General features: G+C 45.1%; 1 protein-coding gene across 3 annotated transcripts in view; it reads left to right on the top strand.

Annotated features, from left to right (window-relative positions):
* The window catches only part of TP63 (tumor protein p63), a 104,640-nt gene that overhangs the window by 54,360 nt on the left and 22,890 nt on the right, over window positions 1-27,390 (top strand). For 2 of the 3 annotated variants that reach the window (XM_086754316.1, XM_086754317.1), the window contains one exon: window positions 822-1,076. In XM_086754316.1, coding sequence (XP_086610442.1) covers window positions 822-1,076 — 255 coding nt within the window. Of the gene's footprint in view, window positions 1-821; window positions 1,077-27,390 lie in introns of those variants that run through there. The other variant, XM_010117459.2, reaches the window with a different exon arrangement.

Raw genomic sequence — 27,390 nt, 5'->3', positions numbered from 1 at the left:
TGATGCCCTAACCTCTCCCTTATCTAACCTTTGCCTTTCTGTACTCTGTTCTCTCCCCTTTGTTTTTGATGTATTCAATTGTTTCATGTTGTTTATACCTGGAGGCTACTCTTGGGGCACTTTTTTCTGCTCACTTAAGTGCTACACGCTATGCAGCTGCTGCTGCTGAAGTATGTGGGGAAGCCTTCCATGCTGTGAGCTACCGATGTTACTTGATGAGACCTTTAATTCCTCTCTACTACTGTCTGTGACCAGTCACTGGGAATTGAGCGCGTGGTGCAACCTGGTTAAGTCCTGTAAACCTTTTCTCCCGTGAGTCACACTTCAGGGCAGTCACTGCCTGAGTTAGAGGTCCTGGATGTCCCCATGCATGGCAGGATCGGATCCACAAAAGAGGAGCAGTCTTTGTGTGGAGTGTGAGACTGTCAGGGATGTAGTGTTTTACAAGCTAGAGCCAGTTGTGCTGTAATAAACCTGGTGATTTTTGTTAGGTTATAGTGGTCCCTTCAAAAGGGTCTCGGTCTGGGTGTTGCTAGACAGAGGGAGCCTGTCTCCTCGTGGTGGCTTGCTGCCCTGTGATTCACTTATTGTAACGTGCAGGCTCTTTTCCCAGCTCGGCTGCTGATCTACTGCAAGGCTATGAGAAGATTGACTACTTTCTGTTTCAGTCACTGGTGTAAAATGGGGTATATCCTTTGTGGCACGTGTTCAGTGGTGCAGAGATCATGCTGTGCATCCTCCATCATGAAGGCTGTGCTGCCGTTAGCCAACCTGTGCTAACGTTGCTTCTCTAACACTTCTGTGCATCTCTTTGCCTCTAGCCACAGTACACGAACCTGGGGCTCCTGAACAGCATGGACCAGCAGATCCAGAATGGCTCTTCCTCCACCAGCCCCTACAACACGGAGCACGCGCAGAACAGTGTCACAGCCCCCTCACCTTACGCCCAGCCCAGCTCAACTTTTGATGCCCTCTCACCCTCCCCAGCCATCCCTTCCAACACAGACTACCCAGGACCTCACAGCTTTGATGTATCATTTCAACAGTCCAGCACAGCAAAGTCAGCAACGTGGACGGTAAGGATGCAGCATTGCTTTGCTCCTTCTCTGGCTCTGGTCCTGATGTCAGTAGTGACATTATTCCTATGACATGTATCCAGGCTTGTGCAAGAACGGAGTGACCCATGTCCTCTTCAGTGCGTGACATGTCACGCAGAAGAGAGATTTATCTTGGCTGCTCTGGTAGGGTGTGGTGGGAATTTAACCCTCAGTAATATCACTAAATCCCAGGTGAATAAGCTTGCAAAATGATAGTCACCTAAAGACCATATGTAATGAATCAGTGGCTCACCATTTGGGTCTAGCAGGAGTGCTGAAGTAAAACATGGGGTGGGCATAAGCATGGCTTCAGCACTTCCCTTTGCTTTCGTCAGCATCCATGGGTTTGCGTGAGGTTTGGCGTGCGGGGTTGTGCCAGCAGGATGGAGGTAGTGCTCCCTGCTCTGACGCATGGAGTGTGGGGCTTTCCCTTTTTCCATATCCTTCCCTTCTTGCAGCTGGTGTGGGAATTCCGGTGTCACCAGCTCGGGTCAACTCTGCAATATTTGGGTGGTGTGTGTATGTGTGTGTGTATATATATTTTTTTTTATTTTTTTTTAACGTAATGCTCTGCTCTTGCTGTCAGAATGGTTCCTTTCATATTAAAAATAAAAAGTCCAATGTCTGGAGCTTGAAACTTGAAGACCAGCTCTTGATTTTTTTGGTGGAGCTATCTTGATTGTTCAAGCTGTCAAAACTTCATAGCCCAGGACACAGCACTGCTGGAGCTGCATCTCCTGTTGTGGTTTAGGGCTCTAGAGTAGAGATGTTTGCAGTGGAGAATATTGCTGTCTTAAAGATGTTCAATATTTGCCTTCCTCTCCTTCAGGCACTTGGAGTGGGTGCAGTGAATAATGTCCTACCTCACACTAGCTGAATAAAAGCAGGGACTTGTTTTTTTCTTTTTTTTTTTTTTTTTTTCTGAGATAAAAAGATACATCTTTACCAAAAGCAATAAGATAGTGTGGAGGTTTTTTATTTTCACTCTGAGGAACTACATCCATAAGAAATTTAATGCAATCTAGCAGGAATTGCAACTAACAAACAAACTCCCAGCCACTGCTGCCAGCGAAGCAGTGGAGCCCATGTGCTCCACTGTAGAAAAAGATGCCAGATAACAATAAATCACTGTAAGTTTGCATCCTTTATATCTTAAAAGTCTTTTCCAGTAAAATTTGCCTAAAACTGGTAACAATAGCTTTGTTCAGGGAATTGTGTTTCATGGGATCTGCTCTAGACCACATTTTTCATTTGTTTATGCATAAAAGGGTGAAGGATTTTTTTTTTAAGTGAGGTTTAAATTGCACCTTTTCCTTATCTTAATTGCAAGTGATGCCCTGCTGTAGTTCATGCTTGTTTTCATGTCCAGGTTTCTCCACTTACATGACACACACTATTTATTTTCACTTCCCTTTAAGTAAGGAAATCATTGGTCAGTTCTGCTTTCCTTTTCTCAGAGCAAGAAAGTGCTGCCCTTGGATTTTCGCAGACTGCTCTGGAGAGGGTTCTTTGAAGGAGATATGAAAAGACATTCTCTTTTGATTCATATGGTACAAAGAACTATCTAATGCAGCTGCAGGGAACCAGAGTGTTTGATGCTGTCCTTTCAACTACGAAAATCGGTCTTTTGAAATGAGGTTTGAACGTATGTAGTAGGCTGTTCTAGGAGAGCTGAAGACGAGCGAGCTACTTGTAAGCTTAAAGTTAAGCAAGCACTTTGAGATGTTTCAGTGTAGTGATATTGGCTTTCTGGGGTAGAAGTGGAGGCTGACTTTTAATGTAGATCTGAGTAGTAGTCAAAGATCAGATTACATACTGGCTTTAAAAAAAAAAGAAATTATATAAAATAATTCCTTGGTGACTACAGTCACCAAACGTGTGCAGCGTAGGAGCTGCAACATTTAGCTTCCTCTCCTTGTCTTGTGCCCTGATGTGGATCACACCATCAACAGATGATGCAGTCTGTCTAGGGATAAGTCTGTGTATTTTACTAAAGGAATGGGGTCCCAAACAGTGCTCTGATTCGGGAGGAGTGAACACAGTCCAGGTGTCCCTGTGCTGAGCCGAGTGACCTAGATTTCGCTGCTCATGCAGGAGCTGGCAGCGCGCTGTACGTTCGCAGCGGATGATGACAGTCTTGTGGTGGTGGCTGGGGACCTTCAATCAATACGCCTTTCACAGTAGAGCATCTTTCCATCTTCGGAGCTCTGCCCTTCTGCTAATTAATCCACCAACTCGTTTCACATGAGCAGTTGGTAATATGCGTTCGACAGCTTTATCATAGCAGGGTGGGTGGGGAGGGACGTGAAGGCTCTTTCCCGCTGCCGTCCTGAGAAATGTGGAAACATGCGTGAAATGTTGATGAAAGAAGGAGTGATTACCCCATCCTCTCAGCAAGAGCAAGTTCTTGGAGTTGCTCATCCCTCCCCCCACCCCCATGTGACTTCATATGCTTTGATTAATGCCTGTCTCCTTTTTTTAAATGATGGATTAGGAACTTACCCAACTGGAAGAGTTTCTTCCACTGCAGTGACCTATTAAAAGTTTAATTACTAGATGGCCCCACCCTCATTAAGAGTCCAAAACTTGAAAGCCTTGTTTCTTAGTTCTTTTTTTCCCCTCTCGCTGTTCCCCAGGGCAACAGTATTAAGTAAGGAAATCCATTGTATCGCACTTTCCCCTGTTTGAGAGTGGATGAGCCTGGCTGATCCACCTTGTCCTGCTGGGAAGACTCAGTGGTGACTGGCAGGGGATCTGCTGTCCTGGCTGACAGGGAGCTCCTCTGAGCTTCTTCTGGACTGAGTCATGTGGGATTAGGTCATGGGAGTGAAGGCTGTGGGCTTGGTAAAACAACTGGGTTATTTTTCTAAAAAGCAAGAGCTGCTTTGATGGGAGGATTAGAGACCTATGAAGATGCTTCAGATTTCTCTGTCACTTTGTGTGTTTAGCTCCCAATCTGCGTGCTTTGGAGGCAATAAGCTGGAATAATGCATAGGTCCCCAGGTTACTACTTCTGGAGGTGGGGGAGACACTCATGGAGTACCTAAGTGCTATGTCTCTGAAACTAGCTCTAAAATAATATTTTTTTTCCTTAAACCTGTTTTTTTCCAAGTTTTCCAGACTGTTTTTATGGGGCAGGCTTAATGTCCTAGGACAGTGGGCACCCTTTGCCAAATCAGCAGTTTTTGTAGAGGATAGGCTGAGGGGGAGAGGAGTGTAACATCAGGACTTCTTCTCTGCCCAGGTTTGTGATGGGCTCCTAATTAAAGGTGGGAGGGGGAACCTAGCCAAAATTGCAGAGAGGAACACTAGTTGCTGCTAAGTGAGAGGGTGATTTAATATGTATGAGCAGTTCCTTTGAAAATATTAAAGATTTTCTCTCTGAAGTCTTTCATGACCTTAAGTAGGAATTCCAGTAAAACATGCTGTCTAATCAGGTTAGCTCTTCATTTGTATGCAATGTTGAACTAACTAATGATGACAAATTGAGATTGGATTGCAGAGGAGTTTATAAGCATCCTTGATTATTTTTTTAAATTAATGACTTCAGAACACAAGTAAGAATATAAGCAGGTTAATCAGTCTTTTCAGAAGGAAAATCTTTAACAATTGAAACTCTACTAAGTGTTTAAAAACAAAAAACTTAATGGTCTGAATTGAACAAAGTTTCTCACGTGCATACTCATGGTACAATAAAACCTTCTTGAAAACTGCACTGCAAAGGAACCAGCAGTTATTTTGTAATGCTAAGGTAGAGAGTAGGTGGTTGAGGTTGAATGAGAAGCCCTACAAAGTTTGTGAAATAAGAACTTATCCAGAACTGTGTCATTTATTGTGTGACACTACTTCCACAAGAATTCCTATATTCCCGTGCCTTGTGATACCGCTTCCTGCTTCTGCAGCAGAAGAAGGCATATCAACAACCTCAGATTTTTTTCTTTGTGGAAGTAAGTTTTGCGCCGATCTTCCCCACCCACTCTGAGAGCAAATAAATACACAACTGCACTGGCTTTTCACCCTAAAAAAAGATTTGGCAATCACCTATCACTAGCAGAACCTGTTACATGGGGAAGAATATGACTGCAGTAGGAAAGTAAAAATTAAAATTGTATGTCAAGGTAAGTAAAAGTTAACACTACTGACAAACATGAGCTATCAAAATAATGAATCAGACCCACCCATCCCCATAAGCAAGATACCACCTTATAAGTCATGAGACTCCTTTTAAAGACAAACAGGTTCTTCTTATTCTCTCCCAGGTTTTTGAGCCTTTAGGGTGCATCTACTCTTTTAAAGCTTTTCTTTTTTCGTAGTCAAGAGGGTCAAGGACAAAGAAGGCAGAAATATCTTTAATTTTTTATATGAAAACTGAAATTTATTTGTGAATTTTTGAATCTGCTGAAGACAGACACCCAGCCCTGCAAGACTTGCATAATTCAAGTGTTGGCAATACCTGAGTTTAGCACTTCATTCTCATGCCCTGCAGTAGGCTGGAGCTGAGCTGGGTTGGTCCTTGCAGGGCTTTGTTATGAGATATGGAGCTCTGCAAAGCTGCAATCTGTGTTCCAGTAAGGCTCACTGGTTCTGCTGTTCTCATAAACTCAGCTGTACTTACAGCTATAAGATGTTCAGATTGTAGACTTTGTTTGCTAGCACAGCTGGATGAGAGCCTGTGCAATATGCATGAAAGCAAGTAAATGGATTATGCTGGCCTGGGGTTAGTGGATTTGGGAAAGCTGTGTTCTAAAGAAGGTGAAAGGAATGCACTCAAATTAGTCCACACGAGCAATAACAGGTTTCCGTTGTTGAGAGTACAGATTCCTTGGCTGGGCTATCTCAGTCTTCTAATTTCAGATTGATTCATTCCATTTTCATTTTAAATATATTCTGTTTCCTGAACCACCTGGTAAAGTTGGGATTTTTTTTTCCAATCTCTATAAAATGATTTAGAGCACCATGCACAAGCGTGGTGAAGCAGTGAGATGGCAATTAGGTGTGTGCAGTGCCTTGACTCAACAGTCCTTAATTACGTGTTTAGTGTTCTCTTAAATAATTTCTTCAAATAGCGCATTGTTTCAATAGCACCAGTAGTGTCCAGTAGTGCCCTGGCTGTTGATTATCTGTCTGCATCATACAAGAAAACTTTATTTTAAAGGCGAGTGGCTCTCCTGATGAAAACACTTGTGGGGCTGTGCTAGCTGTTATGTGAAAACTTGGCTTTGTTATTCCTTGGTGGTGTGTTGGTCCATGCAATTTCAGCTTTCCAATTTTACCTTTAATATTATTTTTAAAGCTACCAGGAGAAGGAGAGTGGAAGTGGTTTCATTACAGGACTTTTAATTTCCCTGTCATCAGAGGCTTCTAGTTGACAGTGATGTAGGCTTTAGCTGTTTGCACGGGGCAGCTGAGAAGACACTCGTTTGTGCAGGGGGTCTGCAGACCTCGCCAAGCGCTGGAATCAGTGCTGGCTGCTCTGCTAATCCTTTCACGGCTCTAAATGCGGACTTTCTCTTCAGCTCGGCTGGTTGCCCAACAAAGTTAATTTTGCTGGTGATAACCCCCCCTTGTTACAGCAGGAGTGAGGAAGGGAAACAGTGCATGTAATCCAAAGGGAGAGAAGGGATCTGGAAGGAGAAGGCAGCAGAGGAGGAGATGGGGTTGTAGCCTTCAGGTGCTCAGGCTGCAAGAGCTGATGCAATGGTGTGAGCCACAGGCTCTGCTCTTCCCTGATCCCAGCCAAGCAGGAGCGCTTCCATATTTGGGCACTTGTCTCGGGTGAGAAGTGGTAAGAATTGGTTTCCTGGGGGTCTCTGCTGCTGTGCCTGCCTGGAGAGGCTGTTTCCAGCCTGCGCTGCCTCTTGGTGCAGAGCAGGCAGGGAGGCAGGGCCGGTGTTGTTTGCCACCATCATTCTCGTGCACAGAGAGGTTGTGATCATGCTTTTGCACTTGAAGAGCTTGTGTTTTCCCCTGTGTGACATTACAGGGCTGAACACTAAGGGTGTTGAGGCATGTGTCACTTGTCCTAGGTCATCTGCCTGGAAAGAGAGGAGTCAGGCTTGTTGTCTTTGAAGGAGGCGCCTTTCTCACGGCAGGGAGGCGTTTTCAAGCTAGCAAAGCTGGGAAGAACAAGCTCACCTGTGAGAATCGGCCAGGAGGGGCCTACTGGCTTATGTTTGGGTTTTTATGCTTGAGTAAAAGGAGATCTGACTGCATTAGGTTCCCATTAGAATGTAATTGTACTTTTTCCCCCTACTCCGTTTGTCATGTATATTTTGTTTTTGTTAGCAGTTATCTTCTTCTGTTACTCCTTACAAGCAGCTGTACAGATCTGTGTAATAGTTTTCAGAAAATGTCTTGAGATGAGCCATCTTGTTCTTTTTTTTTCCTTTGCCTTTTTATATTTCATACTGTTTTGTAGTTCCTACCAAGGCAATATAGCCTCCCTATGTGAACTGGAATTTAGCTATATGCTGTCTATTAGGCCAGCACCCTCCATGATGACAGAGCTGCGCTGTGGTGTAAGACCACACTGTGAGGAGTGTTCTGTACCCCACGCAGATAGCGATGCCCAGGAAGGATGAGAAGGGAAGTTATTTACTTATTATAAGAACTGGTATTTCCCAGCACTGGGAACGGAACGTTTGGGTCTCCTGCCTTGTGATGGTGTGTGCTCTGCTCTTCAGCCAGCACCATTGGTGTTGGGCATCCAGTATGCCCGACCCTCTGACAGAAAGCAGGCTGCAGATGGTATGAACGTCTTTCACGTAGGATTTAGCATCTTGGTTGCTGTGTGTTTGTGGCTGATTTTCTCCCACTGTAACAGGAGACAGACCAGTTAGAGCTTGGTACAGATCTCCCAGGATCTGCAAGTGAAAAACACTGAGACATTAGGGTCAGACATAGGAGGATGGAGGAAGTAGTCACGGGGAGGGGTTGTGTCTTCTACAGGGGCAGAAGATCCCTCTGCTCTTCTGCAGAAGCAAATTCTAGTTGTACTGGCATCACATTATTTTCTTTTCATTTTTTTTCCCCTTCAGAAAACTTGTTTTGGAGCTTTAGTTGTTTTTGAAGAAAAATTCAGAGTAAGAGAATTAAGTGCAAGAAACTTTGTTTGGTTCTTAATGAGTAATTTTTTGTCTATGTGGAGAGGAAAAAGTGTTAATTAAATATAATTTTCATCAATGCAACTTGCACAAAAAAAAGCCCCACCTACTTTCATGAGAAAGGAGGAAAGAGAATCGTAATCTTGGATTAGGTATCTTTCACTACACATAAAAACAACACCGTGTGAAAAGGGGGAAAATATATATGTATATACACACACACCAAACATACCAATGTGCCTCCAGCAGTATTACCAAAGGAATTAACTTTACAAGAAACAGCCACAGCCTGGAAAGAAGCCATTTTTCAAAGAAAAGCTGAATGAGATTTGTGGTTTCTGAGAACTATGAGAAGGAAGGGTTAAAAAAACATTTACAGATAAGAATAGCTGATGATGGGAGATGAGTGAACATCTTGAAGTAGGGGAGGGTCACTATTTAAATTTTTTTTTTTTCTTCCTCCTTAGTTAAAAATTGGCTTCTACTAAGAACAACATGTAGGATTAATGTAGTACTTTACATCTTCAAAGTGCTGCGCAAACATTACTTCCCTGATCAGCAAACACCTTTACTTGGTAGGCAAATCAGTAGCGTAGTCGCCATTTTAGAGAAGGGAAACCAAAGCGCTAAAAGTGCCAAAATTTCCAAGCTAGTTGGATTTTTGGGGGTTTTTTTGAGTTTTTTGAGTGAGGTTTTTTCCTTTTTTTTTTAATGCTAACTTTATTTCCCTTTGGTAGTGTTCAACATGGGGACTGCCTCCATGCTGGCTTGTAAAAGCTGCTGAGCTCTCCTGGATTTCACGAGTGCTAAGCGTGCAAGGCAGCCTCGCAGAGCTCAGACAAGGCGTCGGCAGAGTTGCCTCCTTACCTTGCCAGAAGCCATGGCAAGCTGGGCCAGAAGGGAGGCAACCCGCTCTGGGGCAAGGAGCGTTTCCTAAAAAGTTGCCAGTTTCCCCCATGCCATTGAGCTGTGTAACTTAAACTGCACCAGCTGAGCACTGTTACAAGACATTTCAACCCTGCACAAAACTTTGTGCAAAAAAGAAATATTAGTGTGACTGTTTAAGTTTTACTTTTGGTTAAAGGTTTTCAGGTAGGCTGGTGCAAGAGGTATTGCTCACCTTGCAGACAGAGACTGGCCTTGGAGATGATCATTGCTTTCCTTAGGTCAGCTGAAATACCATAGTTGTCATAGATATTATTTCCCTGCCAACCTGATAGAGAACAAGTGGCAGTTCGTTGATATGCTGAAGCAAGGATGATTTTGTGTGTGTTGCATTGGTGGTGCTCTTTACACTGAAGGTTCAGCTCCAGTGCCTGACAAATCATACACTATGAAGAAATGTCCTACTTTGTTAAAAAAAAAAAACTGTCCTGAGTAGGGATGGCTTCTGTATAGAAAGAGCATGAACTTTATTATGCAATGGAAATCTTTTCATGAGGTTTTGCTATGTGCAGGCGTGTCAGATTTGTTATTGTCAACACAATAGGATAGTTACCCAAATAAGAGCTTAGATCCTCTTGCAAATAGACCTGAGTATTGATACAAACGTTATCGTTTCCAGTTGTTAAACATAACACTTAAACTTTGGAGCAAGACTCAGTGGGAGCCACAGGAGGAGAGTGCTCCTTCTCCTTCATTTTTTTACAGATGTATTCTATGAGAGTGGTTTTTTTGAAGGAGGACAAAATATTACTTGTCTGATAAAAAGGAGTGGTTTATGATCTGCTGATACATGTTAGCTGCTGAAATTAACCTAAATTCAGCTTTACAGAAAGCAAAAAATGTGCCAGAGGAAAAGCAGGAAAGCATCACTCGAAGACTGACCTGTCTTTCCTGCACAAATGATATAGGACTTGGGTCTAAATTTTCTGGCTCTTTTGTTTTCCCTGTTAGGTGTGATAGGTGTGCTGCCTTGGGGCTCTCCTCCCTGCCTGCACCACACTTTCCTCCTGAGGAGGGAAGCCGTGCTACCCGGAGATGCCCTGCCACGGAGCAGCATGGACGAGCAGCAGATTTGGCTCGCAGCCCGGTCCCAGGGCTGCTCATGCCCTGTGATTTAGATGTAATCTGGGTAACGTTGTGCAAGTTGTTCCCTCTGCCTCCATTCCCCTTCTTCCTCTCCCCTTTCCACATACCCACCCTCAGATTTGGGACTGTGTCACCATGATCCTGTGTTGTAAAGCACTTAGACCCCTGATGTGAAATGCCCGGGGGGGGGACAGCTGGGAACTGCTACTTGCTGTGCATCCCATATCACTAACCTTAGCTTTCAGGCCTCTTCTTTTGACTTATTTACAGGACACGGAAGTCTTTTTACAAAATAACTCTTGAAGGAACCAAAACATATCTCCAGGCTAAAGCTTGAAACTGCCTGAGTGCCCATTGGGTTATTTTTCCCCTGCTTAAGATCTCACCAGATGTGAAAATTACTGAGGCAGAGGCTGTTTCAGGGCTATGGCATGAAGGAAAGCCTCTTCCTGTTATGTAGCCAGAGCGCGATGCTGTACCAGCACAGCTACGTTGGCTGTGGTGCTGAGCCTCAGCAGACTCACCTTGCCACTTGTCGGGGCTTATTAGCTCAACCGCATGAGCTGTGGCTGGGAGCTGACTTGCTCCTCGCCTTGCAATGGGCTGCCTATCAAACCTGCACCCGGAGCTCCTTGGACCCCCTCCCTTAATATGTAGGGCTGGACGGGATTCCCATGAGGAAGGGGCAGGAATGGTGCCACTGGGCTTGGTGCCCAGCCTGGAGGGTGTTCACGGGGCGGGCAGCACACCCGTTCTGTTTTCTCTTGAGTGTCAGCATCGCCATGAGTGGGAGAGAAAGTCTTCCTGTGATATGTTTGCTGGGTGGCTGAGCACTGAACGACACCTGTTCATTAATCAGTAGGGTGGTGGCTGGTTTTGCGTTGAGTTCCTTGTCTCCCATCTCTTCTGCTGCAGACTGCTCACATCACTTGTACTTAGTTTTGTTTTTTTAGTTTTTTAGTGTTTGTTTTTTGGTTTTTGGTGGGTTTTTTTGGACCCATCCTTGGTGGTTCTTTTATGTAGGTGTATGAACAAAGGAGACTCCAAGAAAAAACAGTTGGTGCATTTGTAGATATCCTACTACAAATCTTTTAGAGTACTGGCACCCATAAAAGAAGTGGTGAGGGCCCTAGGAAAAGCTTTGGAAGAGCTATCATTAGTCCTGTGAAGTCTGACAAAGACAAAGCATGTGGACTGATCGCTTTGCAATACAGTTTCTTTAAGGAATTCATAAGTTTGACCTTTATTTGGCATCCCGTTTGCTTGCTGACTTCTCTGATGAGTCATTTTTGCCAATTTCCTTTGCCATGCCTCTCGAAAGGGCTACAGAATTTGGAGTCTGTCCTTCTGGGTTTGTTTTTCAGTAGACTGATCTGTGCAAGATAGGAATGGGGAGAACTGGGTTCCTCTGGTGCTGCTGGTGTTCCGAGGGAGCGCCGCATGGGTCCCTGGCCGATGGGAAGAGTGATTCCATGGAGGAGCTGTGTTCCAGGTTGAGTTTGCAGGGACGTGCGCTGGAAGAAAACCATTTCCATGCTGCGTGTCTGATGTCATGAGCACAAAAGCGCTCTGATGCTGTTAGCTCTCCTGCTGATTATCGTCAGTTTTATGGGGCTATTTAGGTTCAGTACACTGATATTCTGATGTGTGCTATGCAGCTTATTTCAGGGAAGCTTCCTAAATACAAGACTTGTGGTGTCTTTCTCTTAAGTGGGGTGGCTTGGTAGTATTTTAAGAGTTGATAAAGTACGTGGCCAAGATTGACTTTTTTGGTTAATGATTGAGAATGACTAACTTGGAACTGCTTCCCTCTCAGCTATGCAGGTCTAAGCTGTTGCAAAACACCCCCTTGCCTCTGAAAGTCAAACTGTTGGGGTGCACCTTACTCTGGACCCCTCAGATCATGCCGCATCCGCAGTGTGACCCCAGTGTAACGTGCTTGCTGGGGAAGTCAGTGTTTCTCAGCTCCCGGGAGAAGCAGGGCTGAGCATGAAGGCAGGCGCTGGCTGCCAGGGAGCGGTGCAGGATGGTCAGGTATTCCTGCGTGCTGGGGGCTCTCCGGCTCTGTGCGGCGTGCTGCCTTCAGCCTGCCTGGCATGGATCAGCAAGGGTGTAACAGTTCACTCAGCTTCTCTTTTTTTATTATTATTTTTTTTTTTCCACTGGCCATACCAATCTGATTACACCTTCGAGGGATCATCTGCCCCTAAAGCTTAATTAAGGAGCTCTTGTCTGACTTGTCACTGACTCACCTGCCACTGTATGAGCTCATGTCTGACTTGTTGTAGGAAGATAGTGAAATATGTCAGGCTCCTCTGAAATATAGCAGGTTTTTGTTTTATTGCACCCCTGACATTGCTGTTGGCTGCTGCAGAGGTGAACAGAAAGATGACTGCCCCAACTTGGTTACATTTATCTAAACTTAGTTGCTCACCTCTTTGTGCCTTGAAAAACCAGATGGGGTTTTGCTTGCACAGCTGTAGGTATGTTAGAGTTAATAAAAAAAAAAATTAACCTTTGAGTTTTGGCTTCAGGCAAAGTAGGTGAAATGATGTGTTTTGGAGATGAATGCTCTTGCAGAAGGCAAGATGTAGCTTGCAGGAGAACATCTGCAACCAATCCATTCTGTATGAGATGGGGCCAAGACTTGTTTGTATCTCAATACCTGTTCAAACATGTTGTAGCAGAGCAAAAAAAAAGAGGTTTTGAATGCATTGAGGAAGGGTGGGTAAGAAGGGAAAGAGACATCAAGCTGAATGTTTGCTTAATAGCTTTGATTTCTTCATTAAACTTTTAAGCACTTTAATAATTTGATTAGCTGCTTTCAGAGCACCGTAGATTTTTTTTTTTTATTTTTTTTTTCCCTCTTAAAAGAAAAAACCCTACTAATCTTGGTGCTGCAAAATGAGCTTGCCTTCTGGCCTGGAGCGAATCTGGTAACCGCTCACTACCTTTGTGTACCTACCCTGAGGACTATCGGTGGAAGGATGTTCTGTCATACATTGATCAAAGAGTGTGCAGGGATTCAGTTACCAGGCTGACTGCCTGGACACCAGAATGCAGCTTCCCAGTCCAATGCTCCTTGCCAGCTACTCCCATCCTCTTTGTTCTGTAAGAACTGAATGTAGAATGAACATCTAGCAACGGCAGTTTGCAGAGCTTGTTTGCCTTCCTTTAATGGTGCACTTGAAATGCCTCTTTCTCAAGGCCTGTGGCAGCGTAGAACAGTTCTATGACTCAGGAGCAGCTGAAGTGGTGAGGCTGGTAATAGAGGTTCTCATGTTGAGGTTCTTGTATTATCACACTGATGGTTCTTGTATCATACTGAGCTCTGCAGTTTTGTTTGTTTTTTTTTTTTTGGTGGGGTTTTTTTTGGTTTTTTTTTTTTTAAGCTGACCCCTGAGATGCACATGCAGCTGTATTTCTGGTATGCACGTATAACTAATGTTGAGTTTTGGATGTGTGGACTGGGATCTGTTATCAGTGGAGTGTAGCAACTGTTGCTCAGATCTTCTTCTTCGTCTATTGGTCTGGATTCCTTCCTGGGGAGCTGGAGGGAACTGATTTGGGTTCAGTAGGGTGGAGAATGTGAACACAGTGCCTCTAAAATCCTACCAGAGGAAGGAGACATGAATTCAAAGAGCTCTGTTCTATGTAGATGGGGTTGTAATACTACCTGGGTAGTATTTTGCCAGAGCTTAAAACCAGCAGGCTACAAATGGGGGGGATTTTTGATGTGTGGTTTTGGGTTGGTTTTTTTTTTTTGGTGTGTGTTTTTTTGTTGTTGTTGTTGTTTGTTTTGTTTTTTTTTTTCCTTCGCCCCGCCTCACACCAAATCCTGCTGTGACTTTGCCAAAAGTGCTTGCTTAAGCAAGGCAGTCCTGGTCACGTGCTAGTGTTCTCCTAGGCCCCAACGCACAAGCGAATTAAGGAGCTGAAAGATGCAGAAATGCCTGTCCTCTGCCTTTGATGTAGGCAGGGCTCTTCCATTGTGTGTTTGCTCATCAGTGAGGTTACTCGTACTCCTGTGTTTGCATGCATTTGTCAAGTCCCTAACAACTCTCAGTACTGGAACACTGTTCACCTGTGTTCCCTGGCCGGCTACCAGGAAGGCCTTCTACGGCTTGTCCATGCTTGGCAGGTGGACACTCATGCTAGGGATTAGCCGTAGGCTCCATGCCATGCTGCATGGACTTGCCAGGCTGCACCTAGGAAGAGAACTGCTGTGTCTGTGTGGTGCTGCAGCAACGGGCCAGGTTCATTAGCTCTGGCACATCGCAACTCCAGCGTGACAGTCTGGGGGCTGTGCGGAGATGGTGTGGCTGTGCCTGAACTCCTTTCTTCTGCATGTCATGCACTGGGTTAGTGTGTGGCAGGCCAGCAGTCCCTGCAGTTGTACAAGGGCATGCCTTTAGTGGGCCTTGAGCAAGAGCACTGGTTGCTTTTGCCTTGCCCTGCAAGGAGCATCCTGGCCTAGAGAGGCAGTCAGAGCTGTGTTCAGGTGCAGGCTGTACCTCACTACCCATGCTTAGGGCCTCAGACAAGAGGGCAGCCCTCCTGTCCTTCCTTGAGTTTGCTGTGCTGGGGTGTGTGAAAAGCTTGATGTGTAATTCCAGTTGCCTGAATGGGTCTCTGTCCCGATGCGCTAGTGACTTACGCAGTCTTCCCTTTTGGCCTTCAGAGCTGTGTTACCGTGACACTCTTGAGCAGTAGCAGAGCTTATCTCTGGAGAAATCCTCTGTCAGAGAGAGATTCCAAAATGGTTGGCTATCTGGGGTTTTGTTTGCTTGCTTTGGAGCTCCCACCCCAAGACCACAGAGGAAGGTGGCCAAAGCTACATGGTGGGAATGACACTCTCCTACTCAAATATTGGCTTAACTCTCTGGTTTTATCCCTTTCCTATGCAAACATTGCCTTGTCCCCAGATTTCTCCAGCCACCCCTGTACCACACATCAGAACCTCTGGTCGCTCGTTCTCTGGATTGCGTGCTGTAATTATGCCTCTCAGCCCACTACTGCAATGTGAAAATGTGTCCTTCTTGCTTTGGAAGGACTTTTCAAGGAGCTTGCCCTTTGGAGAAGCAGCACATGGAGAAGAATTCATCAGCCTGTGTGGGAATAGGGTGGGGGTGATGTTTTGTTTTTGTTTTGTTTTTTTCCCCTTGGCTACATAAGCAACTAAAACCTGTAACCTACAGGAGTTGGAAGCTCCATGCAGAAAATTAGCTTAGGCTGGTGGAAGAGTTGAGATCACATTTTTCTTGGCTAATTAAAGGATTAAAGGTGCAGAGATTTAGAGTGAACTGTCAGTGTGCTACAGAAGGGAGCCTTTGATGGTTGACTCCAACTTCACATTAAACAAATTGCATTTAAATAAGAAATATGTGGCAACAGTTACAGTCTAACTGGGCCTCTATCATTTGCTGTCCTCCAGGGTCAGGTAGCTGGTGTGCTGTGACCAGGGCTTCTCCTCCACCAGCTTGCTTCTTCCCAAGCATCTCTTTGATTATTTTTTTTTTCTTAAATATTATTTTTTAATCTGTTCCCTCCATGCTTTGTAAAACCAGGCTTATTTCATGTCACCCAGTGCTTTGTGCAGTGAAGCCTGGCACGCTACCTTAAGTGACAATGATCCCACTGCCCATCATAGCAGTAGCATGGTCACATCCTTGTGATGTGTTTTGTCATATCTCTGATCCTGTTTAGAGGCTTGGTTTGTGGATTTTTTTTTGTTTGTTGTTTTTTGGTGTTGTTTTGGTTTGGGTTTTTTTGTGTGTTGTTTTTGTGTTTTGGTTTTTTGTTTTTTTTTTTTTTTTTTTTTCATCCTGGTGCTTTGCAGTCTGCAACTGGAAAGATAAATACTTGTTTCCCTTGGACTCTTCTGTGTTGTTTGGTTGTTGAAGCTGGTGAATGGAAAGAGTCTTTTGGGTTATACTGATAGTTTAATGGTGTATGTCTCTCTATGGAGGTGGCAGATAAAATCCTGGAGGGATAGTTAGCTGTCACTGATGTGCTTCTGTAGGTTCGAAGTCCCTGCTCCGTTTGCTGCCAGTTGATTGTCTTCAATAGGCTACACTTGCAAATGGCTTGCCAGTGCTGGTCCCCACCCTCCTCCCTGCCTTCTCATTTGGATAGCGTTAAATTCAGAGCTGCTAAGGGGCTGTTTTTAAGTCTTATCTTTGATAGCACTTGTGATGCAAGCTCATGAGATTCATGCTAGCTGTCTCAGGACAGAGGTTGCTTTCTGCAAGGGCAGGAATTCCTCTGCAAAGCATCATGCAGGGCAACGGCACTTTCTGTCCGTGGAGGCTTTGCACCTTTCTCTGATGCATCATGTATGAGCTGTAAGGAAAACGGGAGCGCCGGACAGTGTGAGCCAATACCTTCTTCTGATGTTGCAACTCTGTCTTGTTTTGCTCCATTTTGTTTTATTTGTTTTTAGGGAGGTAGATGCTTGCCTCTGGTTGCCTTCAACCCATATAAGGTTGTGAGGGTTTTTTTTTTGTTGGGAAGATGGAGGAAGTACAAAAATCAAACTGGTGAAAAATCTGGGGTTCCGAAATCACTCAAACATGGCATTACTTACTAATTGGGTGTGGTTAGTTGGGAAATCTGACTTTAAAATGATGTTTCCCAGGGAAGTATTCCTGTTCTCGTTGTTATCCAGTAATAAAGACTGCATTTCATTTGGGAAAGCAGTCTTGCTTTGAATGGGATCGGTCTTCTCACAAAGCATCTGTGACTTAGAGTCTTCAGAACTTGCAGTTTGCAAATGGAGCGGTGCAGAGGGAGCAAGGTCTGCATGGACAGAGACCTGTTTGGTGTTTTTCTTGGAAAGCCATCTTCAGATTGTGGTCATGTGGATTTGCATCTAAATCCACATTCATTCCTGTTTATGTTTCCAGTTAGGTCATGCAGATGAAACAATTATCTTTCAGTTACCAAGTGAAGTAAATCAATTGCTAGGTATTGAGAGACTTGCCATAATCTGTTCCCAATAACTTATAGATCTGTAACTATGTCATGGAGCATTTGGGTAATTAAGCTTGATTAAGTTTACTTAGCAGGTTTGTAGATTTGCCTGTAAAGTGCATCCAGGTCCATGCAAGCTTGCTTTATGCACTTGTGCATTCTTGCTGAAATTATAAAGCAGCCCAAGAATCAGCTAAACTAGGTGTGGACTATGCTATGTTCAAGCCTTCCATTTCTCATGCAACATGCTCCTTTGGCTTGCATGTCAACTGGGATGTGGTTTTCCATTTTTCTCTTTGGGGTAGGAGTTGTGAAGTGGAAGATTTTGATTTCTAAAAAAGAGATGGGAAGGATTCCTGCTAGCATTTCCCAGACTCATTGCAAACCTTCCTCCCTTTCTAAGTGTTGCTCTGCAGAATGGCTGTCTTCCCTTAGCCGCTGCAGTTGGTGTAGCTTCAGGGCTGCTTGTGAGCATGAGAAAAACTAGAGGAATACCCCAAGATCAGGATGGCCTTGTTGCCCTTCCTAGCAGAGAAGGTGCCAGAGCATTGACCTCACTAGCTGCTGGGGGGTGAAGTGCTGTGTTCTGGAGCTGGGGATGTCGCGATGGCCTGATGGCTGCAGCAGTGACAGCACTGTGTTCCTCAGCATGGTTCTTGACAAACCTTTTCCCACGGTATGTAGGAAAATCAAGGTCCCAGTTCAGTAAGGCACTCGAGCGAGTGCATAACCTCTAGCACGTGAATATTCCCTGTGAAATCTATTGGGTTCTGTTGGAGTCAGCAAGGCTGCTCCCATCCTTAAAGGTAGGTATCTGCTTAAACACCTTGCTGAATCATGTCTTGACTTTGAAAGTAGGCTCAGGAGAAACCACATCAGTTGACTCAAGGACTGTGCTTAGCTAGGTCATTGAGGATGGAAGGAGAGGGCTGGGAGAGAGGAGGATCTGGGTAAAATACAGATTCCCAGAACCTTGCAAATGCTGGTAATAGCTAGTGACTGTGTTCCTGTCTGACTTTCTTGTCAGACATTCATCCCCAAATCTTAATAGGCTGAATAAAAAGTTTAAAGGTTTGACTTAGTCACCATTCATACTAAGTATGCTGGAGCTGCTGTGATGCTTTATTGATCTAGCTTAGATCTGAGTTACTACATCTTTATGTTCTCAGTAAAACTATGACTTGCTCAGGTGTGATTTTTTTGTCTTTCCTAATCCTTATGTTTGCTCTGTGACTCAGAACTAGACTATGGCCTTGTTGGGTCAGTAAGTCCAGAAAACAGACGTTTGCAGAAATGGTTGGGTTCCGTCTGGATTCTGTGTCTTCTAGGACAACGAGAGGGACCTTATCTGTTGGTCTTCATACAGAGGAAGAAAATTTGTCCCTGCTCAGTGTCTGCATGTTAGTTTGTTGCCTCTCTCGCCAGTTTGTTTGTCCTGGCCAGAAAAGCTTTGCTGGCTTTTCACTTTAATTATCAATGAAATGCTCTGCAAGCAGGAGAACAATATTTGCATAGATGTAATTCTGGAAATTGAGCGTAATGTGATCAGGAAATGGGACAGGCCCTGGCTGTTATCATGGAAGAGACTTGCTGGTACCTGCAGGTTGTTTCAAAGGTAATAAGATCTGACTCAGGAAAGTTTCCCGGACGTTAACAGAGAAAAACTCAGTGCCCTTTTGGCAAAGGGGCTCATGCTAACCTTTCTGCACAGGAACAAAAGAGATTTCTTGTGAATTTGTAAATCTGTTCTGAAAGGACTGCCCACAGTACGCTGATGATTTAGAGGGCCATAGCCTCCCTCGGAGCAGAAAGGCAGGGCGTGTGTGTGTGTGTTCAGGACTTTCTTTTTCTGAGATAGAAGCCAAGGAACAAGGCGCTTGTGTGCGCTGCCAGTGAAACCTCAGCGGGAAGACATGATGCTACTTGCAAGGTATGCACAAGACAAGACCAGAGGCGCCGCAGTGCTTGATTACTGTCAAGGGCTCAGTTGGAACTTGCCTTTGCTCTTTGGCCTGCAGCGTTTATGTAGAAATTGGGGACGCTGCTGCCTGCTTCCAAAGCTTTGCCTTGATGGGTCCTGCCCACATCTTAGGCAGGGAGGAAGGGGCGGGTGGGGGCTCAGAGCCTATGAAGTAAACAGGAAAATTACTCACCTTAATGATGCATTTCACTGGCACTGCTACTTTGAGAGCCTGTCAGATTTAATACTTTCTGTCTTTCCTCCCATCACCTCCCATAGGTGTGATTAATACTTTATTAGAAGGATGAAGTCGAGAGGTATCCATACTTTCCCCCTCTGTTTATTCCACCAGAGGGAAAGCAAGGTGAATAGGAGAGAAAGGGGATCGCCTTTTTCCATCAGAGCCATTCAGTCTTTGTCGAGAGCGCTTGTACAGAAGAGAGCTCACTGACTGACTTGGCTGGTGGCCCCTTATTCTATCAAAGTGTTCACGCTCAGAGCTGAGACCCTTGGCCTCCTGGTTAGCTGCCAGCCCTGCTCCATGGGGTGCAGTGGCCGGTTCCCCACTGGAGAGACAGCCAGGGAGCAGTCCTGCACTTGGTCACAGCCCAGCATTGAAGTAGGCATGCCCAGCCAAGAAAACACCCGTGCAGTCATCAACCTGCTCAAACTGCCTAGTCCATTGCAGAGGCAGTGTGCCTTGCTCTCTGCTCAGGAGTGACCTGATGTGTTTTGGCTGTTATAGGTAATAAACCCCATTCTTCATAGGGGGTGGTCTCAGATGTTTTTATGTTTTCCAAGCCAGGCTGTGGTGTCCCAAAGCTCTCTCGCTGGTTCTGTCTAACCTGTGTCTTTGGGTGGAAACTTTGAAGAAAAGAGCTACAGAAGGCTACTGTGGGAGAGCCCTGAGCTGTCACGTGCACCAGTTTGGGATCTGAAGGTGTGTGTTGCACCATCGAAGGAGACAAGAGTGCTCAGCCAGACCTGCCAGCTTTCCCTCTGGATGAATGTTGCTGAAGACTTCCCCCTTTGAAATAAATCTGGCATCCCTTGCTTGCATTGTACTGGACTGTCTGGAGATGTCCTGCAGTTTGTGTTGGTAATGTGTTCACCAGCTTGCATCTCCTCAGAACCTGTCAGTCACCCAACTAGGAAGGCAGGTCCATATTTGACACATACTCTTACCCTTGTGATACACTGACCCTTGGACATTTTGCAAGTAGGTCGGCCCTTTGGCATCAGGTGGAATTTGGGTGGAAATCTAGCAAAAGTCACCATCTAGCAAAGTGTCCTGCTTTCCAGGGTGTTGAATGGCTGGTTCAGTCTGTGGCAGAGTGCCTGATACCTCTGGGTCTGACTCGGCCCCTAAATTGTGGGCTTGGGATGTTGCTGATTTTTTTTGTTGTTGTTGTGGGTTTTTTTGTTTTTTTTTTTTTGTTTAAAACATGTTATTTTGTCTAGCTTGGCTTCCCTCTGCTGTAACAGATCCTGTACTAACAACTCATTTACTTTCCTCTGGGATATTCCTGAAATCTTCTTATTTGCAGATGAGGGAACTAAAAAGAGTTTGGAGTTAGGTATTACATTGATGTTTTCTTGTGCTTTGCTTCCTCCCCTTGATCTTCAGCTGATGTGGAACTATCTGAACCTGTGACTATATCCCAAATTGCTGAGGACCCAAAGCATATGTCTACTCTCTAGAGGGCTGCAAGGCTTAATCTGCCTGTCTGAGACGCTTGCAGCTGACTCAATTTGATGAAACCAGCCTAGATTTGGTGGGAGCAAGCTTATTTTGGAGAGCTTTAGGATTTTTGCTTTGACATTTGGTTATCTTAACTGAGCACACACAGAAACAATTGGTAGAGAAAGTCTTTATGTGCTGCTGTGGTACCTCCCTCCTTACGGTTGAGTTCATCACCCTTTGACTTTCAGCAGGGGACAAAAGTGACTGGGAGATGCGCTAAAAGTTGGTGTCTGATTACTCCAGACAATGTTTCCTCTGGCTGGTTAGAGTTTTTGGAGTTTGGCTGGTAGGATGGAGCAAGCTGGAACACGCGGACTTGAAACAAGTGAGATCTGGGAGGCCAGTAGGAAGCAAACAGCAGCCTTCCTCTTTAGGCTGAACCTGGGACAGATGATTGTAAGGTTTAATCCCCCATGCCAAGCCAGGAGGAGATTTGAAAATGGCTAACCTAGGCTTTACTGAAAGCGATGCACGAGCTGAACAGGTTCTCATGCTCAATATCTGAGGCTGATGTGCACACAAGTTAGCAGCAATATGTGGTGGGGGGGTTTGCTGTCGGGAGCCTAGATATGTTATTTCCAATTGATTTCTGGATTCCTTTATAAGAAAATTCCAGTTTCCTTTAAAATGCAAATTAAATGAGACTTATGTCCAGATTTGGCTTCACAAATGCCCATACACAGAGGCATACTGGTTTAAGCAGGTGGCAGTTAACAGTGCTGCCAAAAGTTAAGCGTATGCTGAAGTTTCTTTGCCAAGTCAAGTCTTGGAGGTTTTTACGTGCAGATTTGGTGAATATGTTCTGGTGTAATGAATGGAATTGGCTGGAAGGATTATTACTGGTTATGTCACTATTGCAGTCTCTAGCTGGTGTGGCACTTGGTGTCGTACTAATCAACTTACACTGTCACGTAAACAAACACATGTAGTCATCGACGTACACCTGCTTGCATTACCTGCGAGCAAGTGCGTGTATTTTATAGGTATTTGCATCTCTATACCTTCACCGTAGCACTTTGCAGTGGGTTGCCTCCTGCTAGGAGGATGTGAAGCAGCCGAGTGGTTTTTTGGATAGTGGGGCTGTGAGAGGAGGGAAGAAATGCAATGGAGTTATCTTTGTATTCACTGTGATGCTTAAAAATCTTACTGTCAAATTTTGACTCACTAATTACTGTTCAATAACTGAGGCTGATGTTTTTCAATTTTAACTAATATTTTAGTCTTAACTGTTTACACCCCGGTATTTTGTAAAATGTTAATGTTCATAGCCTTTTGGTGAGTTTGGGTAGTATGAGTGGGCTTCCCACACTGTATGTTTCTTAGTGTTGCATCTTCTTTTGGTAGTCAAAGGAGTTGTTTATGCTGTTTTGCAATTGTAATACAGAAGACATCAGGAGACCTAGATATGCTGTTTAGAGTCTGAGAGTTGAACAGGATAAAAAGAGCTTGTCCCCAACCCTCCCTCACTCCCTTCCAAAACCCCCCAAAAAGCCAAACCAAACAAAAAACCAATGCTTGAAGTATAACAATGCAGCACAAAGCACTATGCATGGGAGGCTTTGTTTGCAAGCGGATACCACACAGTGTTCTATCAATGGTCTGTAAATTGATTGTGTTAATGTCAGTTAATCTGCTGAGCTTATGGAAATAACATCACAGGGATGTGCAGTGTCATGAGCTGGGAGACTCTCTGATCCTACGGAAATCAGCTCGGTGTTCCGAGCCTGGCTTGCTTGCAAAGCCTGTGTGCGTGTTACATTGCACCAGGTGGAACCGTGCTATGGTCGGGGTAATGCTTGAGTGTTTTGTGTATGTGTGCAAACTTGTGTTTGCAAGAAGGTATCTGAGAGCGTGCCTCAGACTTTGGGTAATAACATAAAATAAATGCTCCCTGTGGAAGCTACTTTAATTCCATGAAAATTCCGATGTTATTTTGTGACGTGGGATCTCGCCATCAGTGGGCATTTACTGCAACCCACTGGGAAAATGTTATTCTGCACCAGCTCAGCTTTGGCTTTCAGCACGCTTGCTTTCTCGTTTCATACCTTCATCTCACTTGCAAAATTTCCTGTGCAAAGTAGCCTATCAGAAATGCAAATTACTAGACATTGTTAGCATCCAAAACTTATTTGGTACTGCTGGAGTTTCAGTTTAGAAACCGGCAGAGAAACCGCATACGATAGACAAGCAGAGTGTGAGCTGCATGTGCAAGGTAAGGTCATTTGACTGCAGGAGTCTTATGCTTTTGGTTTTTAAAGAAATTTAATTTCAAAAATATTTTTAAAAATAAAATAGACTAGCAATGGAAGAAAACTTAACTAACAAAACCAAATAGTAAAGCCTTCCTTTACAGCCATCACTTTGTATCAAAAAACATGCATAAAATAATTCCCAGCTTGCCTCTGAAGTTTTCTATCAGTTTGTTGTTTTGGTTTTTTTCTCCTCTTGAAACAGGATATTTTTCAGTCTTTCTTTTTTTTGTTTTTCATTTTAAAAAGTGATTTTAAGGCAAATCTTAGGAGGGATGAAATAAGTCTGTAGATATGAAACTGAAATGTAAAAGCCCTGAAATGTAAAGTTTTCAAATTTACAACTGTTTCACAGTGCAAAAGTAGTATGGGAAAATATCAGTGTTATTTCTGTTAAATTGTGGCTTTGCTGGCAATGCTGGGTAGGAGTATTCCTAAAGCAGACAATATCAGCCTGATCAAGGTAGTTTTGAATTAAAATCTCTGGGGAGCTTCAAGGAAGATGCTGAAGTATTGTTGCAGGAATGAATTCTCTCCTTTTCCTAAAGATGGGAGAATCTAGCAGATGCTCCAAATTCAGTATTTTAGGGAATTTCAGGGGATCCCTTACAGCATGACCACTTGTGCACATCCCCGTGCCCTCTCTTCTCAGCCTTCTTCAGCGCTTTTCTCTCAAATGGGGTGCGTGCCTGGGGATGGGTGTTTGTGTGATGGTGGTACAGGCCTTGGACAGGAGCACTGCGCAGAGGAGATCGCAGGGGTTTGTATGGGGAAACATGGAACTGGCTGTCTTCACAAAGGCGAGTAGGTGGCTGTGCACACACCTCTCTGCTGCCAGAGGGGAAAAAAAAATGTTTTCCTCTCCTTTTGCATCGCACAATAGCACAATGCAGGAGCTGCGCCAGCTCAGCCAAGCACAAGTGTCCCTTTTCAGGGGCTTGGTGGGCAGCACTGCTTCTCCCAAATCCCTGCCTGCAGGCTGAGCCCCGTGGTTACCCACAGCTGGTGGGGAGAGGGCGAGCGGCTCTGCAACGGGGTTGTACGCGAGGAAGGGATCCTGCACACCAGGCATTGTCCCACTGAATCCTTGTCCGCAGGCTACGTTTTTCCATTCTCCTCTCTGCTACCCCTCCCCTTCCTTGTTTACCTAAGCAGGCCAACACACACACACACACACATATATATATATCTCTTTTTTTTTTTTTTTTTTTTTCACTAAGGTATCCAAGGTGCAGCACCAGCTGCTGTCAGCGTCCAGTCCGGCATTGGGAGTGCCGTCTGCCCCGAGCTGCATCGACACGCTCCTCGGCGCTTCTCCCATTTCTCTTGTGGTTTTTGCGGCACTCGTGCTGCCCATCCCCATGTAACTCGTGGGTCGTGTCCCCCCTCCACCGTCCCCTCTGTGCTGCTGGCCAGGGGGACGCGGGGCCCACCTGCCTGATGTCAACATCTTGGAGGGTGAGGCCGGGGAGGAATGTGCCGCTCCCAGCCCGGCGCAGGTAATTAATCCCTGCGACTGACAGGTGGCAACAGGCGGCCTTTGGCTGCGGCTCCTGGGGAAAAGCGCTCGGAGGAAGGATTTTAATAGCTCATCCGCACCGTTGGTGCGCGCCTGGCGAGGCGCAGGACACGCGGCAGCAGGGATGGGGAGGGGGCAGAGGAGCTCAAGGGGAAAATGATGTTTCAGTCTCTGCAAAGGCCCTTGGGTGAATCGCTGCCCTTTCCCAAGGGGCAAAAGAGGGTGATGTGGTTTTTCCTTTGCCTCAGGACAGAGAAGTTTGGTAAATATCTGCAAAGCGGTTGTGGGCTGCATCAGCATCCCCTCTGGCTCCCATCCTCCCTGGCCATCATGTGGTGGTTTCCTTTTCAGATCGGGGATGCTCGTTGGTGTAGTGGGCTGTGAGTCTAGGGGTTGTCGTCACGCATGGTGGATCTGTGGGCACATCAAGGCTGATGATTGCTGTGCCTGTCTGTCGTGCCCATGGTTTGAATGTCTGTGACATCCCCTAGCAGCAAGCTGTCTGCTTTGCTCTGGAGCCTGATGAGATGGAGGATCTCAAACTGGAGATGCAACAAGTCAGCTAATAAGTGGTGGGGTTAAGGTTATGCTGAGCAGAAGGTTAAATCTGCTAGGAGATGTCTATGTCCACAGCATTCCTGGTAGATCTGCTCTTGGACTTCCCACTGAGCATCCTCTGGTTACAAGTTGATTCCTAAGAGCGTGCATGCACATGCAAACGTGTGTATCTGGTGTGCCCCTTGTCCCCCCAACAGCTTTTTGTGAATGAAAAATTAAATCACTGTTCATCAAAGCAAAAACACTTAAGGTGCATGCATAAATCTCCATTTTTATTCTTAGTAGGTAACTTCTCCCCACTGACTTTTTTCTCCTAAATGAATAAACCTTATGCAGGTGACTCTTCTCTTTCTTTACAATTCCTTGTTCTCATCTGCAAATTCTTTGGTGCAAGTAAATGTTGCTTTCCTACTCTTCTAACCTGTCCTGTTTTCCCCCTCTTGGAGTTTGATAGGGGAGAAAGCACAGCTGACCAACGGCTTTGAAAACATCAAGTGAAATGAATCTAGTGTTTAACTGAACTAAAACATGGCTTCTTGTAAGAAGTTTGCAAAAGATTTGAAAGACCTGTTGATCTGAGCAGAAAGCAGTCGGGGAGCTGTCACGCCATAAGCCAGCCTGTGGGGTCACCTTCAAGTTGACATCCATCAGCATTTGCAGAGCTGGCTGAACCTTGCTCCTTTTAAAGACTTAGGGGCCATAATCTCTCGGCTAGATCAGACGGTGAGACCGATATTAGAGGTAGATTTCCAAAGTAGCGCTTGGGGGATTTCACTGTAACAGAGTTTTTTGCAGGGGAATAGAATGCTCAGTGAAAAGCCATTGCAGCTTGTATTGCACCCAGCACTTACTTCCAGGAGACTTCTTTCTAGCAAAAATTCTCCATCTGAGAGGTGAAAAGTGTTTTGTTTTCTCCTTTAAATCCTTTGTTGACACACCTTCCAGAGAAGGGGCTTGCTGAGAAATCAGACAGGTGTTGCCTGATGGTAGCTGGCGCGTGTATTGTGATACTGAATTACCAACCGGGGTGCCAAGAGTGGGTAATGCTGTGTGTCTGCACAGGCAGGTGGGGCGGGCAGGGCTGCGGGCGATGGAATGTTTTTCTTCTTCTTTCCTTTTAAAACATATTATTAAGCAAAAAGTTAAATTCACTGTTGTTCTTAGCAGTCTCTTGAAGTCTGCTTATTTGGCCATGACGTGCAGCACTCAAACCCCAAAGAAAAGTCCAATCCAAAGCTCTTTCCTCTTGAACGGATAACACATTGCCAGGCTCTGCTCTTTTATTTCAAATAACTGATTCATACGGCTGGTAGAAGTGATGTTCATGCTCCTCAGGCTGTTGGCACAGCTTTTGTTTCTGCTCCTAGATCGTGGCTACTGTCCTCTCACTAAAGGACAGGTTTGTTGATTAAGTCAAGTTCATTTTTGGTATTTTTGCTCCTAATTATTTTTATTTTCCTACACCAGCAAGTAACAGAAATGCCTTGATTAATAGTTATGCTCTGGATTTCTGGGAATTGCTGGTCTCATGATCTTACCCCTCATACAGTGAGCATCTGTCAGTTCCCATAGCAAAATGGTGGGCAGGGGGACTGTCACCTGTGAGGTGGAACTGTTTAAGGACAGCTGGAGAGAGGCACCTGTGCTGAGAGGGGTGACCCTTGCTTGCAGGCACTCTCTGCACAGACAGCTCCTGTCTTGGTGGTTTTTGTTTTTGTTTTTTTTTTTCTGATGCTTATTTGCTTTGAAATCTATATACAATATCTCATCTTGCACTGTGGATATAGTGATTATCACCAATCCAGTACGAAGTTGGCGTGACCTAGTTGTTCACATCTATTTATGCCAATAGATGGCTGGGCATCAGGTTACCCACAGTTGCAGCAAAGTTGGCAGGGTGGGGAACTCAAGCCCCTTACTGTCTGACAGCAGGTACCGCGTGGACAGATTTACACCGGTGTTAAGTGACCGGCTGCTCAGCGACTGCCTGCTCACAGGCAGCTGTGCCCCAAGGTAGATGTGAAATCATGGCGAAGTGCCACGGCCCCGAGCACTGTGTGGTGCCCATGAGGCTCAAACTCCTCTCGCAATCGGGTAACAAAAAGGGAAGGCAGCCCTCCTGCTGTCTCATCTGCCTCTGCTGGGTGCTGCTCTTTG

The sequence above is a fragment of the Chlamydotis macqueenii genome, chromosome 9 (assembly GCF_036417535.1).
Source record: "Chlamydotis macqueenii isolate bChlMac1 chromosome 9, bChlMac1.mat, whole genome shotgun sequence".
Classification (NCBI taxonomy): domain Eukaryota; kingdom Metazoa; phylum Chordata; class Aves; order Otidiformes; family Otididae; genus Chlamydotis; species Chlamydotis macqueenii.
The sequence above is the reverse complement of the archived record's forward strand: the minus strand, read 5'-3'. Positions and strand labels throughout refer to the sequence as shown.